Source organism: Cucurbita pepo, chromosome LG04 (genome assembly GCF_002806865.2).
Source record: "Cucurbita pepo subsp. pepo cultivar mu-cu-16 chromosome LG04, ASM280686v2, whole genome shotgun sequence".
NCBI classification, from domain to species: Eukaryota; Viridiplantae; Streptophyta; class Magnoliopsida; order Cucurbitales; family Cucurbitaceae; genus Cucurbita; species Cucurbita pepo.
The window spans coordinates 3130779-3145938 of record NC_036641.1 but is presented as its reverse complement, the minus strand read 5'-3'; the positions used below and the strand labels follow the sequence as shown (position 1 = coordinate 3145938).

General features: G+C 37.6%; 4 protein-coding genes and 2 non-coding genes across 7 annotated transcripts in view; 3 read left to right on the top strand and 3 right to left on the bottom strand.

Moving 5' to 3' along the window:
* Nucleotides 1-199, top strand: part of LOC111792753 (allene oxide synthase 3-like) — a 1870-nt gene extending 1671 nt beyond the window's left edge. The window contains exon 2 of the mRNA XM_023674329.1: nt 78-199. The gene's annotated coding sequence lies outside the window, so the exon portion shown is untranslated. The remainder of the gene's footprint in view (nt 1-77) is intronic.
* Nucleotides 200-1473: 1274 nt separating this feature from the next.
* Nucleotides 1474-1547, top strand: TRNAI-AAU. Its single transcript has one exon. It is a non-coding gene; the product is annotated as a tRNA-Ile (tRNA).
* Nucleotides 1548-2503: 956 nt separating this feature from the next.
* On the bottom strand, nt 2504-6198 carry LOC111792772 (plastid division protein PDV2-like). 2 transcript variants are annotated; one of them, XM_023674355.1, is made up of 3 exons: nt 5803-6198; nt 2825-3468; nt 2504-2652 (listed from the first exon to the last, which is right to left on the bottom strand). In XM_023674355.1, the coding sequence occupies exons 1-2, from the start codon at nt 6046-6048 to the stop codon at nt 2854-2856; spliced, it is 861 nt and encodes a 286-aa protein (XP_023530123.1). In that variant the 5' UTR covers nt 6049-6198; the 3' UTR covers nt 2504-2652; nt 2825-2853. The 2 variants fall into 2 exon arrangements, with proteins under 2 accessions (XP_023530123.1, XP_023530122.1); XM_023674354.1 differs by having other exon boundaries at nt 2504-3468.
* Nucleotides 6199-6404: 206 nt separating this feature from the next.
* Nucleotides 6405-6477, bottom strand: TRNAR-UCU. Its single transcript has one exon. It is a non-coding gene; the product is annotated as a tRNA-Arg (tRNA).
* Nucleotides 6478-8094: 1617 nt separating this feature from the next.
* LOC111792787 (4-hydroxy-3-methylbut-2-enyl diphosphate reductase, chloroplastic-like) lies at nt 8095-9248 on the top strand (the record flags this gene model as incomplete). The annotated part of the gene is given in 4 exon segments (XM_023674373.1): nt 8095-8432; nt 8662-8832; nt 8969-9055; nt 9147-9248. Coding segments are annotated over 3 exon segments (462 nt in total). The 3' UTR covers nt 8986-9055; nt 9147-9248.
* A 152-nt stretch (nt 9249-9400) lies between these two features.
* Nucleotides 9401-14607, bottom strand: LOC111792744 (cytochrome c biogenesis protein CCS1, chloroplastic). Its single transcript, XM_023674321.1, has 8 exons — nt 14136-14607; nt 13090-13309; nt 12890-13001; nt 11795-12067; nt 11101-11366; nt 10106-10262; nt 9933-10016; nt 9401-9846 (listed from the first exon to the last, which is right to left on the bottom strand). Exons 1-8 carry the CDS (start codon nt 14515-14517, stop codon nt 9694-9696), a joined length of 1647 nt encoding a protein of 548 aa, XP_023530089.1. The 5' UTR covers nt 14518-14607; the 3' UTR covers nt 9401-9693.
* Nucleotides 14608-15160: the final 553 nt, after the last annotated feature.

Here is a 15160-nt window from a genome sequence, read left to right as displayed (position 1 = left end):
TCAAAATTTAATTTAAGAAGCGGTAAATTAATAATAATGTAAAACTGAGGGACTAACAAGGTTAATTGATGATTGTCAGAATAATTGAAGAACACATGGATCAACGGTGGGGATTAAAAGAGTAAGTTCTTCGTTTTCCACGTGGTTTTATCTTCACATAAATCTTTTTTAGGATTTAACTATAATAATTAAATAAATGTATTTTATGTACCACGTGGCCTTTCTGTTGATGATTTCTGATGTGAATCATTGGAAATTATGTTGTTTCATTAATAATTAAAGATTCTAATTGTTGGATGATGAAAGTCCCACGTACACTAATTTAGGGAAGGATCTTAAATTTATATTAAAAAAACACTCTCTTCATTGATACGAGGCTTTTTCGGAAGCCCAAAACATTGTCACATTTATTTATTTATTTATTTTTAATTATTTAAAAGTTTTGTACTATAACTAAAATATCGAACATCTACAAGTCGAACAGCCATCCTAACAAACACATGTCAATTCATAATCATTTAAACGAACATATTAGTTGGATCAATATAATCACTACAACTACATTATTAAAATTTTAGCTCCAATAGAATTTTACCTAACAAGCAAAATTTGGGTTGAAATGTCTACCACCATAATAATTGACGTCATGGGTAGGAGTCGACTCTCCTTTTTGGATTTTAAAACTTCTCGAGACATCAAGGAAAATGTTTTAGATCAATTCGAGCTCATTCGAAATAAGTATAATACCTCAGACTTTATTTGGTCAAATTGAAAACAATAATCGAGAACAACTTAAGATGAGCGTTTCTTCCATCGTACAAATGTACATGTTATCAAGAGAAAGTAGTATACATACGGGACACGCACACCAATACTTGTGTTTAGTTCGACTACTCGGATAGTGCTCGAATTTTTCTCGTACGAGTCCATAGGTATGCTAAAAGCGTTGCAAACACCTTCACAACTTCAACTTCAACTTCCTTTTTAGTTTCTTCCACTTCTATTCTCTTCTAAACTTCCCTTCCAATCAAAGCCTTCTCCAATGATTCTTCCGTAAGCGAATAGGAATGGTGTTCGATATTTACGTTAAATTTATCTGCCTTTTGGGTATGGTTGTGTTGTATCGATCTGGGTTTGTGTTAACATTGTGTTTTTTTAAAATCGATATTACTTCGGAACAATTTCTGTGTTATTTCTATTTGCCAATTGTTTGATAAAATGTCGCAACCGAACAAGAAATATCAATTATTTTGATGGGATTTCGATTGATTTTCTAGCGGTTTAAAATTTACAAGAGAATAAGATTTAACAAAATGAAATAAAGAACATCAATAAAACTTTTTTTTTTTCTTTTTTCTACAACGATCGAATAGTAAACTATGGCTCTTATGACAATTTAAGCCAAAATTATATTATTTAAATTCACATAATGTTTAAACCTATTTTAAATAATATTTTAAAAGTTGATAAATTAGCCCATTAGCTCAGTTGGTTAGAGCGTCGTGCTAATAACGCGAAGGTCGCAGGTTCGAAACCTGCATAGGCCATTTTTTTTATTTTCTTTTTTAATTTTTGTAAACAAAACTCTCATTAATAGGTTTGGTTAGAACATTATTAGCACCTGTGTTGGTGGGTGGTAATCCATTTTCTTTTTTCTTGAATTTTTTTTTGAAAGCTCTGAAATTAATAAAATAAAATTATAGTTTAACACATAAATGACCTATTAACTTAGATATTATACCAATTAAAATAGTTGAACTTGCAAAACTAACATATTAGATTATATATAAAACATTACCAATCAATTTATCAACATGTTTTTCTTTTTTTGTATACTTATTTCTTTACAATATCATTTAATTTATAATAATATTATGTAATTTTTAATTTAACAGAATAAATTGGGTATATTTATTAAAGTTTCTATTATTATTTTAAATATAATTCAATATTTAACATTTAAAATTTAGAAATTAAAAATATTTGCCCATAGATAATAACGCGAAAGGTCGCAAATAAAGAAATATTTGCCCATAGATAAGGAAATTGGAAGTTCGGATCTCTTATATTGAAAGTGATCCCTACTTATTGAAGAAAAGAATGTGGTTTTATAATATAATAATATTTACATATTCATTAGTTCAACAACCTATGGAAGGAGAGAATTTGAACGTCTACCTTTTTAGTCGAATTCAGTGAATGTCAAACATGAAGTATGAGCAGCCAAATCTTGTGCGTGAAAAGTACCCGTTTAAAATCCCATTGCAGGTGATAATGGACAAACCTACACTTTCTTACCTTAAAATTATAATCCATGTATGTTAGTTCTATTGAGGATTATTAAGAGTGAGTCCCACATTGGTTAATTTAGTGGAAGATTATGAATTTATAAGTGAGGAATACTATCTTCATTGGTATGAGGCCTTTTGGGAAAGCCCAAAGCAAAGCCATGAGAGTTTATGCTTAAAGTAGACAATATCATACTACTGTGAAGAGTCATGACTCCTAACAAGTTCTACTCGTTGTAGTCTCATTCATAATCAACTCAGTCGATGACGCGAACGAGTTCTTGCTTTCCCTACTCATTTTAGATGTCGCCTACTCGTCTTTTCGTTCCAACCAGAGGTTAACAAGCACACTCTTTACATCTTTCTGGAGAACATAGAGTGAAGTTTTGTGTGTTCTGAGGATAAATGCATATAGCTAATAACATCTACTACTATGTCGCATATGAGAAGGCCATCAAAAACAAATTCATGCAGTGCAGCTACTTATTGAAGAAAGTGAAAAATTAGCATAATCAAAGAGCTTTTGGAAAACACACCTCACAAAAGCCTGTGGATTGAATTGTCGTCACCCCCTTCCATAGTTTACATCTGGTTTAACCACAGCTGAAGAAAATGGAACTTCAATTCTCTCTTTCACAATGCACTGATGAGCTTCAACTGGAGGACATACATTGTGTGATCCATTGTTTCCAACTGCAGATGGTCGAAAAATGTTGAAAACCTTCAAAGAAGAAACTTTCCGTGCGAGCTTCGGAGTAAGACCAGTGAAGTGCAGTATGGATACAATGGCAACGACGGTAACCACTGATTTTGCAGCTACACTAGCAAAAGTTCCCAATCCGTTTCTCGAGTTCCTGGAATCCGATTTTGATTGTTTTCTTTCTGATTCAGTGAGTTCCTTTGTACCTATATTTGTCGTGGCGTCGGTTAGCCCATTAGTCACGGACTCGTGTCCAGAAGGGAAGGGATGTATGTAGCTTTTATCAGGATGGCTTGGATATGGAGGGAGCGTGAAATCCTTGTTGTGCTGCACTGTCTCCCTAACAAAAGCTGAAGCCTCATGTATCACTTCCAAATCCTGTCCTTCGTACTTCTTCAGTTTATCCAGTACAATCTTGCGGCTATGCTCAATCTCGGAAAGGGCTACTTCTTTCTCGTACCTTTGCCGTTGTTGTAAATCCTGCAAATTAGAAGATAGAAGTATTAGAAGGTGTAAATGCATGCTTCCAGTACATTACAATGTTCTATGACTCCCCTGATGCTATCTAAAAACGTTGTAAGAACACTAAACGAGTCGCACTCTCTAGGTCCATTATATTTGACGTACAAACATTATTGTTGTTCAATTTCATATTCATGTTGAAAATGGCATCTAAAACTACAAGCTGAAGGTAGAGACAACATCGAGGATCAAAATTAAGAAATCAATTAACTTCTAGACCCGAATCTTGGTGATCTATCCATGACGAAAATGAAGCTTGGGTGAAACTAAGTGGAGGTCCAAACGATTGATGTTGAAGAATCAACGGATGAGTTGTGGTTAGGGGTGAAATGCCCCTCGAACTTAGAGCTAGCTAGTTCTCTCCGAAATGCATTAAGGCACAACAGTTGACTGGACATCAGGAGTACAGCACTCTTTCGGTGCGGGCCGTGAGAGCGGTACCAAATCGAGGCAAACCCTGATTACTAGATATGATCATAACAGGTGTCTGAATACTAGTTAATTAAGAAATCAATTAACTTCTGTTGCAGGTGTTTGAGTTAAGCCAAGAGGAACAGCAAACCAATTGGTGAGCTTGCTGGTTGGTCCTAATAGATGCTTTGGTGGAGGGAAACCTATCCTCACTCTCCTTGTACTTATTGGATTATAAATATACAGAATCTTTTTAGGGGCGGAAGATTTTGATAAATAAGTGAGTCAATATCGATCTCTTCTAGCTTTTGGATTCCATGGCTAAGGCTGACTTCGGCAGATTTTAGGTGAGGCCCGGGATGGAGAGGGAGTTCAAGTGGCTCTCCTTCGTTTGTTCTCCGTATATGGCAAGAATGACCATTCTATATGAGTAGGACATACAACATATGCCTCAATAAACCAAACAAGCTATCTAAACTAACGCCCTCCAAATTAGTATGTCATTTAGGTACACCACAAGGCATCGGATAGGATTGAATAATAAAACGATATAGGCAATCTCACCTAGATGTTTAGCATTTACACTAGAATCATTTGAAAGTTAAGAGACAGGTTTGTGAGTATTTGATACACTTATAAACTAGATATACACAACTCAGAGTAAAAAGATGGAATCCAGAATGCTATATGGTTCATGCCACAACAAGAAACAGTGCCTAGGAGAAATCCACATACAGTCGTAAATCGTAACGAGAACAGGCTCACGTGCGAAGTGCATAGACATATCATCACGAGTAACAGTTTGGTGAATAACTTATACTGACTTATTGAAAGACAGAGATCTGAGCAATATCAATACACATGCCAGCGACGAGGGACGTTGAAGGTTTTAGCAACCCCATAAGTTGCATAACCTGAAACACTAAGACCACCAGCTACAACTGCCAGATACTTGTAGTAGCAAATAAATGAAATAAGATGTTCAAATTTAGGGAGAATCATGCTCCCGATTCATATTTTTACTCGAGTACCACAGTCGTAACGATGCACCTGTGGGAGGCATTGAATGAAAGTAGGCAAGATATTACAATGGAGAAGATATGAACAGAAACTTCTTTTGATTGAGTGGTATGAAACTTTGCTCAATTGAAGCTTGAATAGTTGCATCATTGCTTACAAGGGTTGAGAACACCTCTATTTATAGCGTTTAGAGAAGATTCTAAATAGCCAACATAAATGTACAAGGAAATAACTACATATGAAGATACATGAACTTGATGAAACAAGACATGTGGAACTTATATCGCCCAAGCCCACCACCAGCATTTATTGTTCTCTTTGGGTTTTCTCTTTCGAACTCCCTCTCACGGTTCTTAAAATAAGTCATTAGGAAGAGGTTTCCATATCCTTATGAAGAATGTTTTATTTTCCTCCCCAACCGAAATAGGATCTCACAATCCACCCCCTATAGACCCAGCGTCCTCGATGGGACGTATCCGTGTTCTCCTCCCCAACCAACGTGGGATCTCACCGAATGACACAAAGTCATCTCATTGGGAACAACAACAAGTTGAAAAACCGGTAAGATTTTTAATATTCCAAATAAGTGACTGTTTGTACTTTTTCTTCACATGCTCCAATGACCCTTAGACTAATCTGCGTGTTCTAAATTATTCACTATTTGAAAATACCCTCAATTGTAGGGGAGGAACAGAGGGGCAAGATCAACACAATCAAATCAACCAAGTCTATATACAAATCAAACACGGCACAGAAATTTTCAAGATCATCATCCTAAAACAAAAATGCCAAAGAAAGCCGACTAAATCGAAACATATTCTTCAATCCTCATTCCCAAAACAAGAAAAGGTAAAATGAAACCTGCAATGAAGAGAGCTGATTCTCGAGAGACGCAAGCGCATCGCAGATTTTCAAAAGCCTCACCGATTCCTCATCTTCTTCCTCCGCCTCCCCACTCGAACCGACGCCATTATTTTCATCCACAGCGAACCGATCATCCCGAATGTCAGTTTCCGGCGAAGTCGCGGTGGTGTTAACAGAGCCTCTGATCTTCAGCCTCAGCTCCGTCGCTCTGGCTAAAATTACAGCCGTGCCTTGTTCTTCCATGACTCAAACCGAAACCTCCAAGAGGGTGTCTGAGAAACATAAATGGGGGATTGAGGGGTACGAAAAAATGGAAGACAATGAAATGAAGGAAAGAGTCTGTGAGGAGCGGCGACGCAACTACCAAGTCTGTGGCGGGTGCTTCTTCGTTAGTTGGGATTCGAGTTTCCAGGCTAATTCAATTTTAGTGATCCATTAAATCCAAAATTAAAAATTATTTCAAAATTAATACACAAATACACAAATTAAAAGTGACATGAAACTCATTTACATTAAATAAATTTTATAAATAAAGATTATATATGAATATGAAAAAAGTCGAAAGAAAAGAAAAGAAAAGAAATAAAAAAGCAATAACGCACGCCCGGTGGGACTCGAACCCACAATCGCCTGATTAGAAGTCAGGCGCCTTATCCATTAGGCCACGAGCGCTTACTTGAGAATGGGATCTTACATAACATAAGATATATTATAAAATATTTCTCTTCGGTAAGAACTAGGAAAAAGAGGGAAGAAAAAATAGCGCATGCAGGTTTCGAACCTGCGACCTTCGCGTTATTAGTACGACGCTCTAACCAGCTGAGCTAATAAGCCAGATAACTACTGTTAATGTATATTACTTTGGGAAAAATAATTATTTTATTAATTACTATTTTAAAAGATAGATAATCCGATTTAAAAAAAAAAAAACGATATTGATGAATGAAAATATGCAAATAAAAATAGCAAGGTAGGTAATTACAAAAAAGGTCTAGTGACCGATGCTACAAAGAGGCATTAAACCTACTCACCTCCCAAAACGCCTATTGTGGAAGAGAGCACATTTCATAGGGACGAGCTTTTAAGCGAACTGAAGAAAAGCTCGAACCCCAGTACTCTCAGGCAAGTGAATTCCATTACAAAGAATAAGAGGGAGATCTTTTCATAATCTTCTCAACCGCAACACCAACAAATCAATGAGTGATTGTCCATTCTTCTCAAACTTTCAATTCTAATTCCAATTCCTACCGCCATAAGGTTGGTTAGACATTGCCCCTGATCGAAATATGTCAAAATAAATAATTGAAGGAGGAGAACAACTTGAGTTTTGAATAGAGGAATCTTAAGAACTCATGCTTTATTATTATTATTTTGTTGAAAATAACATAGCTCTTATAGTACTTCCCTACACACGACTCATACGTGCGAGTGCGAATCTCCAGGGCGTTTACACACCCCCTGGACCCTCTGGTCAAGTTAATCTGTATCGACGTCCGGAGGCCAGCTGAACCCCATAGTGTCATGCGCCTCATGAACACCCTCATCTGTGCGCATTCGCACTCATCATCATACTGTGCGCGTCCGGACTCATCATCTCTAAGAGAAGTAGCTCTATGCTTATGAAAATACAATATGCATGAAGTCCCTCTAAATCCATCATAATGTCTCTTCTGACACAACCCTCTAGTCCATCTCTTTGTTACTCTAGGTAATACATACTTGTGGATATTTATATTAATATCATTTTCATACTCTTATAGTTTGTTTTGTGTCGATCTAATGACATAATGCAATATGACACTCATCATCATATAGCATGCTCAATATGGAAAACATCATTATATTAAGGTAAACGTCACGCAATCATCATACTCATCATATTGTCAGAAAGTGCATCAAGCATATCAAGTACGCCATTCATTGAAATATATATATACTAGCACAATATCAAGTATCATAACTCATACATGATAAATATTAAAATTAAATTAAATGTTATTTAATATATTTATGAAATTAACCTTGAAAGAAAAAGAAAAAAAAAAGTGATAATTAATTTTAGTGAAACTTTTCACTTAAATAATTTGTTATACAATTCAAACATTTTTAAAACTATTAAAAGTATATAAAATAAAAAAAATAAAAAAAATTAAGAATTTGAGAATAATTATTTCCAATGTTAGTTTATTAATTTAATTAATAAAAGAAAAAAGAAAAAAGAAGAATGAGAAAGAGAGAAGACAGAGAGAGGAAACAGTTGCATTGAAATCAATGGAGCAGGAAGACGAAGAAGAAGAAGTGGCCGTTGTCTGAGCTTGTTACTGGAAATCGAGTTCTCAGACGATTCTCTTGCATGGTTTTCTCTCTGCAACTCTATCATCTTGCAACGCGCACTGATGCCGCCTTGCCGGAGAGTTTCGCCGGAGTTCGGTCAGTCCGGTGCAGGAAGCCTCTGTCCGTGAGATGCGATGGCGATTCTTCTTCTTCTTCTTCCTCTTTGGTGGCTGCTTATTCCAAATTTGACGCGAAGGTGTTCCGGAAGAACTTGACGAGGAGCGAGAATTATAATCGCAAAGGGTTTGGTTACAAGGACGAGACTCTGGCGCTCATGAATCGCGAGTATACGAGTGAGCCTCGATTTTCTTGACTTTGTTAAATCGTTAATGGAATTTATGAAAAGGATTATGAATTCCTTGTTTTTCTTTTGCATGCTCCATTTTGTGGCAAAACTGAAGAATACCTGCTCCTTATGAAATTTAGTCTTCCGATTTGACTTCGCTCAAGGCTAAATTGAAGAGAAAAAGCTTAATGTTTTCTAAAAGATTTTGTGCGTAAGCCTGTTTGTTCGAATTTCAGGTGATATCATAAAGACTCTCAAAGAAAATGGATTTGAATATAGGTGGGGAAATGTTACTGTAAAACTGGCGGAAGCATATGGATTTTGTTGGGGAGTTGAGCGAGCAGTCCAGATTGCTTATGAAGCGAGAAAACAATTTCCTGATGAGAAAATATGGTTACAAACTGAATGTAAGTTACCCTACAGATTTCAGCTCTAATCCCTTCTAGTTTCTTGGTTCACTTTTCAAATTGGCATTACATTATAAAGCCCACCTTTTCTTTCCTTGATTACTCATCATTTTTCATCCTTGTGAATCCATGTTAGCATGGGGAGTTAGTTGAGAAGGAGAATTGGCTACCCAAGGGTCCTATCACAATCGGTGTTACATCCGGTGCCTCGACCCCCGATAAGGTTAGCCATACACTTCGGCTTATATGCTTGCTGGTACATATTTGATCTGCAATAGATTTATAACCATAACATGTCATACGCGTTTGACTAGGTTGTCGAAGATGCTCTTGTCAAAGTCTTCGACATTAAGCGTGAAGAAGCATTGCAGGTTGCATAAATTTATAGGTTAGTAGTTCAAATTGACTTGTTAGAGACAAGAGTTGCATGATCGTAAGTGTAACTAAAGGTGATACCTTCCCTTCATCAATCATATACCCTCTTGTATCAAAATAGTAATGTTGTGCAGTAAAGATCTTAGTCCTCACAGAAATGAATTACATAGTAATGAGTACATCAAGTATGTCGACCTTGAAAACCGTTGGATCGTACCTGCAGTTGTATTGTTTGGACTTTCGAGTCGATTATTCACCCTCAAATTAGCGATATTTTCTTATAATAAATGGCGTACATGGCTACCTATGTTACATTATATACAAAATTTATTTGACTTGGAACATGGCGGTGATGAAAGAATTATAAATTGGTAAAACCGTCCTCTATATGTATATGTAAGAAAGAAGACAGCCAACTGTGATCTCAGGCCAAAATTTTGTAGTTGGACACTGTGTTTCTCTCTTGTTCCATTTTTGTCTTAGTAACTAGGCATCATTGTTATTGAACTGATTGTGAGATGGTTCGATGATTTCTGGAACACGATCGAGTAAACTGTCAATCTCCTCTGGAAATTCGACCTTTGCACGGTTCGTCTTTCCTCCGACGATCACCACTGTTCCGTCTTGTATGGCCCATATCTTTCAATCAAAGAAATGGTAAGTACACCATGTTATCTTTTTCTAGCATTGAGCATTAATAATAGGTTGAAGAAAAGCATATTTACCTGTGAATGAGAGAGAAAACTGATACATGTTGTGAGCATTAGAGCACCAAATCCAGCATAAACAACAGGCACTCCTGGGTCAGTCTGGAGATAAATAGGCAAATATCAATGACAGTTTAGAATCCAGTTTTGACACACCAGCTAAAAACTAGTGAACGTTTCCGAGTCGTTACCTTCAACTCCAGCCCAGTGCTGCCAATTGCATCAAGTATTTCAATTTTCATACCGTCGATATCGATTGGAAGCTTAGAGCTTGGACGTCGAACCCCGACAAACTTCCCTTCCTGATCATACAGGACAATGGATTGCAGATCACGAGCAAGCATTGATCTGAAATTACATCATTAATATAAAATATGAGAATACCATCCACAAGTAACAAGGATAGCCACAAAAAACTACATCCTTATGTATATAGATGTAGTATGAACCAAGATGCCGACCCCATGGCCTCCAAATGCATAAAGGATACTCAATTTGACATGTATATATATATAACCGCTCAAGCCCACCGCTAGAAGATAGTTTTCGTTTTGGCCCATCACGTATCGCCGTCAGCTTCATGGTTTTAAAATGCACCTAATAGGAAGAGGTTTCCACACCCTTATAAGGAATGCTTCGTTCCCCTCTCCAACCGATGTGGGATCTCACAATCCACCCCCCTTGAGGGCCCAACGTCCTTGCTGGCACACCGCTCGGTGTCTGGTTCTAATACCATTTTTGACAGCTCAACCCCATTGCTAGTAGATATTGTCTGCTTTGATCCGTTATGTATCACCATCACCCTCATAGTTTTAAAACACATCTCCTAGAGGGAGGTTTCCACACCCTTATAAGGAATGCTTTGTTCCCTTCTCCAACCGATTTGGGATCTCACAATATAACTGGTCTTTCCCTTGTAGATATAGGGCATGTTTGGGAGAGATTTTAAAATGTTTAAAATCATTTTTGCCACGCCGAAAATTACTCCAAACACGCATTTAATCATTCAAAATGATTTCAATGTTTGACTTTATACTTTAAAACGCGACTTATATATGACTAAATGCATGTTTAGGAGTGATTTTTAACTCGACAAAAGTGGTTTAAACCGTTCCAAAATTACTTCCAAACATACCCGAATAAGAAGTATTAGATAACGATAAACGTACAAAAAGAAACGACATACATTCCCTTCACATCAGGTGAATCGACATCTCCAACGGGTAAGAAAGTCCCATAAAGCTTCTTGTCTCCATTGATCTTAAGAGGTGCCACAGCCAAGTTAAAAGGTCCTTCATCATTCTTGAGTATTTGCAGAGCTGAAAATCCCCAATCAGTTTGGTAAATTGTAAAACCTCCATACCGTAAAGGATTATTTACACTGATTGTCTTCCTCATCACCTCTTTCCCATTAAGATCAAATAAAGAAAGATCACTATGAAACTGTTTCACCTGCAAAATCAGTTGTCTAGGTAAATTTTCACGTAACTCGACTATTCTCATAGGACAACTACTTGACCCTACAATATTTGATCCTACAGTAGCTGGACCCCGTAACTTGAACTCATTCCCGCTAACCCTTTATTACTTACATTAATTCTTATTGATCACAAGACCAACCCATGCTAGTTTATACCACGATGTTGAAGATTGTTGGGAGGGAGTCCTACATCAACTAATTTAGGGAATGATCATGGATTTTATAAGCAAGGAATACATCTCCATTGGTACGAGGCCTTTTGGGGAAACCCAAAGCAAGCATAAGAGCTTAAGCTCAAAGTGGACAATATCATACCATCGTGGAGAGTCGTGATTCCTAACACAGTATTAACTCTACCACTGGTTTTATAGTTATTATTGGTTTCTTCATTCAGACATACCTCTCCACTGTCATAGTAATCCATGTAGAAGTTGTTGACATGAACTTCAGTATTGAAAGCTTCAGTTGGCTTGGACAGAAACCCGCTCGGGTTCAGAACATCTCCAACTACAAAATTCAGTCCCTGAGGAACTGTAACAGAACCTCTGAAGCTCCCAGCTGCACTGAGAGTTGCACCACCCATAATCAAAAGCATGGCCAAATGTACACCAATAGGCGCAAATCGTCCAGCCAATCCCTTGAAAGCATATAAAGTTGGTCCTTTAATAAATACCTGCAGAATAGATGATTGATATCATTTAGTGAACTACACTTTCAGCTTACACACTTGGGGAGCTACCAACAGGAAGACAAGAAGCTTGCTATAAGAAGTAGTGTCTAGAGACCATATTTAGCTTGTATGGTATAATCTATTTCTGATTTAATTTAGACACTGAAATTAGCATGACCAAGATCTGAGTTTGATGCTGATTAAGTTGCTTTCCATGATTTCAAGTAAAAAAAAAAAGCACATGCATGTTATGTAATATATCCCACATCGATTGGGGAGGAGAACGACCTTTTATAAGGGTGGAAACCTTTGCCTAGCAGACGTGTTTTAATAACCTTGAGGGAAAGCCCGAAAGGGAAACTCCAAAGAGGACAATATTTGCTAGCGGTGGACCGAGCCATTACAAATGGTATCAAAGCCAGACACCGGGCGATGTGCCAGCGGGTAGGCTGAGCCCCGAAGGGGTGGACATGAGGCTATGTGCTAGCAAAAACGTTGGGCCCCAAAGGGGGTGGATTGGATGGGGGTCCCACATCGATTGGAGAAAGGAACGAGTGCCAGCGAGGACGCGGGGCTTCGAAGGGGGTGGATTGTAAGATCCCACATTAGTTGGGGAGGAGATTGAAACACTAAGGGTGTGGAACTTTTCCCTAGCAGAAACGTTTCAAAAACCTTGAGGGGAAGCTTGAAAGGAAAAGCCCAAATAGAACAATATCTACTAGCAGTGGACCTGGGCCGTTAGAACATTAGATGTTCTATGTACTATGTACTGTACATAAAATAGTATAATCATATAAGAAGCAAGAATCCACATTGAGTTACAACCTCATATCCTGCTCCCATTAAAACAACCCCCAAATCTTGGACTGATGCTCTGGGTAAAATTTCAGAACATTCCAGCTTCCTAATAGCATCACCGGACTGCAAAAAGTTCCATCTGCATACAAAATTTGAATGTTCATAACAAAAAAGGTAGAAAGATGAATGTGTCTGTCAAGAAAGAGAAAGAGGGAGAGTGTTGTAACCTTCTTGCAACCTTAACAAGAGGAATCTGAGTTGTGTAAGTGCATGCCATGAGTGAGAGCCCAAGAAGAGATAACATGGCTAGAAAAATGGTAGATGTGTACATATGATCAAACCCAAGTGTGAGAATCCATCTCCAAGTGAAGAATCCCCACATAGGATTATCTTCAGGGTACTTCTGGAAATAAAAATCAGGGGCCTCTCCCTGATCAATGAAAGTACCTGCAAATGAATGCTAAACACGATGAACTCAGATTGATTTTTCAGTAATAAGCCATCATTTATACATGTCCAACAGCTGTTGCAGCCAAGGGCTTTCTAAACGCAACAAGTTCATCGATATTATTGAGAATTGTTGGGAGGAAATCCCACGTTCACTAATTTAAGGAATGATCATGGATTTATCATATTTTCATTGGTATGAGGCCTTTTGGAAAAACCAAAAGCAAAGCCATGAGAGCTTATGCTCAAAGTGGACAATATCATACCATTGTGTAGACTCGTGATTCCTAACATGGTATTAGAGTCATGCCCTTCATTTAGCCATGTTAATGGAATCCTCAAGTGTCGAACAAAGAAATCGCTAGCCTCGAAGGTGTAGTCAAAAGTGACTCATGTGTCGAACAAAGGGTGTACTTTGTTTGAGGGTTCCAAAGAAAGGAGTCGAGCGTCGATTAAGGGGAGGTTGTTCGAAGGCTACATAGACTTCAAGGGAGGCTCTATGGTGTACTTTGTTTGAGGAGAGGATTGTTGGGAGGGGTCCTACCTTGGCTAATTTAGAGAATGATCCTGGGTTTATAAGTAAAGAATACATCTCCATTGGTATAAGGTCTTTTGGGGAAACCAAAAGCAAACCACTTAGAGCTTATGCCTAAAGTGGACAATATCATACCATTGTGGAGAGTCCGTGATTCCTAACAAATATAAGATCATTTGAAACTAGAAGGAAGTAGATTACTGTACTTTTTCTTTTTCTATATCTTCGGTTTATTCAATCCAGATAGTAAACGGAATACAGAGAGATATAGCCAACAAAAATAGGTCATACCAAGAGCCATGAGAGCAGCGATGGTGAACATTTCTCCAATAGCCAAAGGCAAATTAGACAAAGCCCCCAAAATCCTCTTCGGCAATCTCTTCACAAGCTTCATCAACAAACCACTCCCATTTCCAGGCTTGACTTCGGCTTCAGTGTTGTTTCCATTATTGTCATCGCTCTCCTCCGCAAGCGGCGGCGCTGCTTCAGAGAGCACAATCTTGTTGCTGACATTCTTGGGCTTCTTGTCCTGCGATGCCTTCACCTTACAAGTGACGCTGAAAGAGAGGGTTCTGCAGCAGAGATTTGGAGTGATTTGAGGCCTGAAGGAAGAATGAAGAAAAGGGGTTTTGGATAAATATGGGTTTGGATTGTGAAGGATCAATCCCTCCATTGTTGCAGAAATTATGAAGTGGGTTTCCACTTTCTTGCCCCCCGAGCGTTAATAACGACCATACCTCATGCTTTATCCTCGCCAAGATATTTTTTCTGCTCCATAGTTTTTTATTTTAAACTTGTTAGACATGCCTAATTCTCTCTCTCTGTCGATGAATCATAATTTTATCTATAAAAAAATTTAAAATTTTGAAAAGTTTTAATAATATACTCGAACTATTAAAAAATCTAAACTATATCTTATAAAATTATTGGAGACCTCTATTTGGATTATTTAAAATATTCTAAATTAAGTTAAATGATCTATTGATACCATTAGGTAAATTGAGTCGATTGATATGTCCTAAGCTATTATTGTGGAACCCCTCAGGTGAAATTGGACTTCATAGTACAAATTCAAGCTAGTTTTAAGGAAAGTATAGCGACTTCGGTATAGAGCAATAAAGTAAGTGACTTTACTATTGGCTTGATTTGATGAATTGTATGAGGATCTGCGACTGATTGATATGTATTATGTTACGTTATGTTGTGGCGCTTGTTATGTTATGTTGTTAGTTGTACTACGCTTATGTTATGTTGTAAGGCCCATGTACACGTGCACAGATCATGAGTAGAGGAGCACTGTAGATCCAATTCGGCCG

What these genes read in the sequence shown, in the direction of transcription:
- LOC111792772 (XM_023674354.1), bottom strand. Translation starts at nt 6,048, where the DNA reads ATGGAAGAACAAGGCACGGCTGTAATTTTAGCCAGAGCGACGGAGCTG. An exon ending in ATCAGCTCTCTTCATTGCAG is followed by an intron (nt 3,469 to 5,802) that starts GTTTCATTTTAC and finishes TCTAATTTGCAG; the next exon opens with GATTTACAACAACGGCAAAG.
- LOC111792744 (XM_023674321.1), bottom strand. Translation starts at nt 14,517, where the DNA reads ATGGAGGGATTGATCCTTCACAATCCAAACCCATATTTATCCAAAACC. An exon ending in CGCTGCTCTCATGGCTCTTG is followed by an intron (nt 13,310 to 14,135) that starts GTATGACCTATT and finishes ATTCATTTGCAG; the next exon opens with GTACTTTCATTGATCAGGGA. An exon ending in ATTACTATGACAGTGGAGAG is followed by an intron (nt 11,367 to 11,794) that starts GTATGTCTGAAT and finishes CTGATTTTGCAG; the next exon opens with GTGAAACAGTTTCATAGTGA.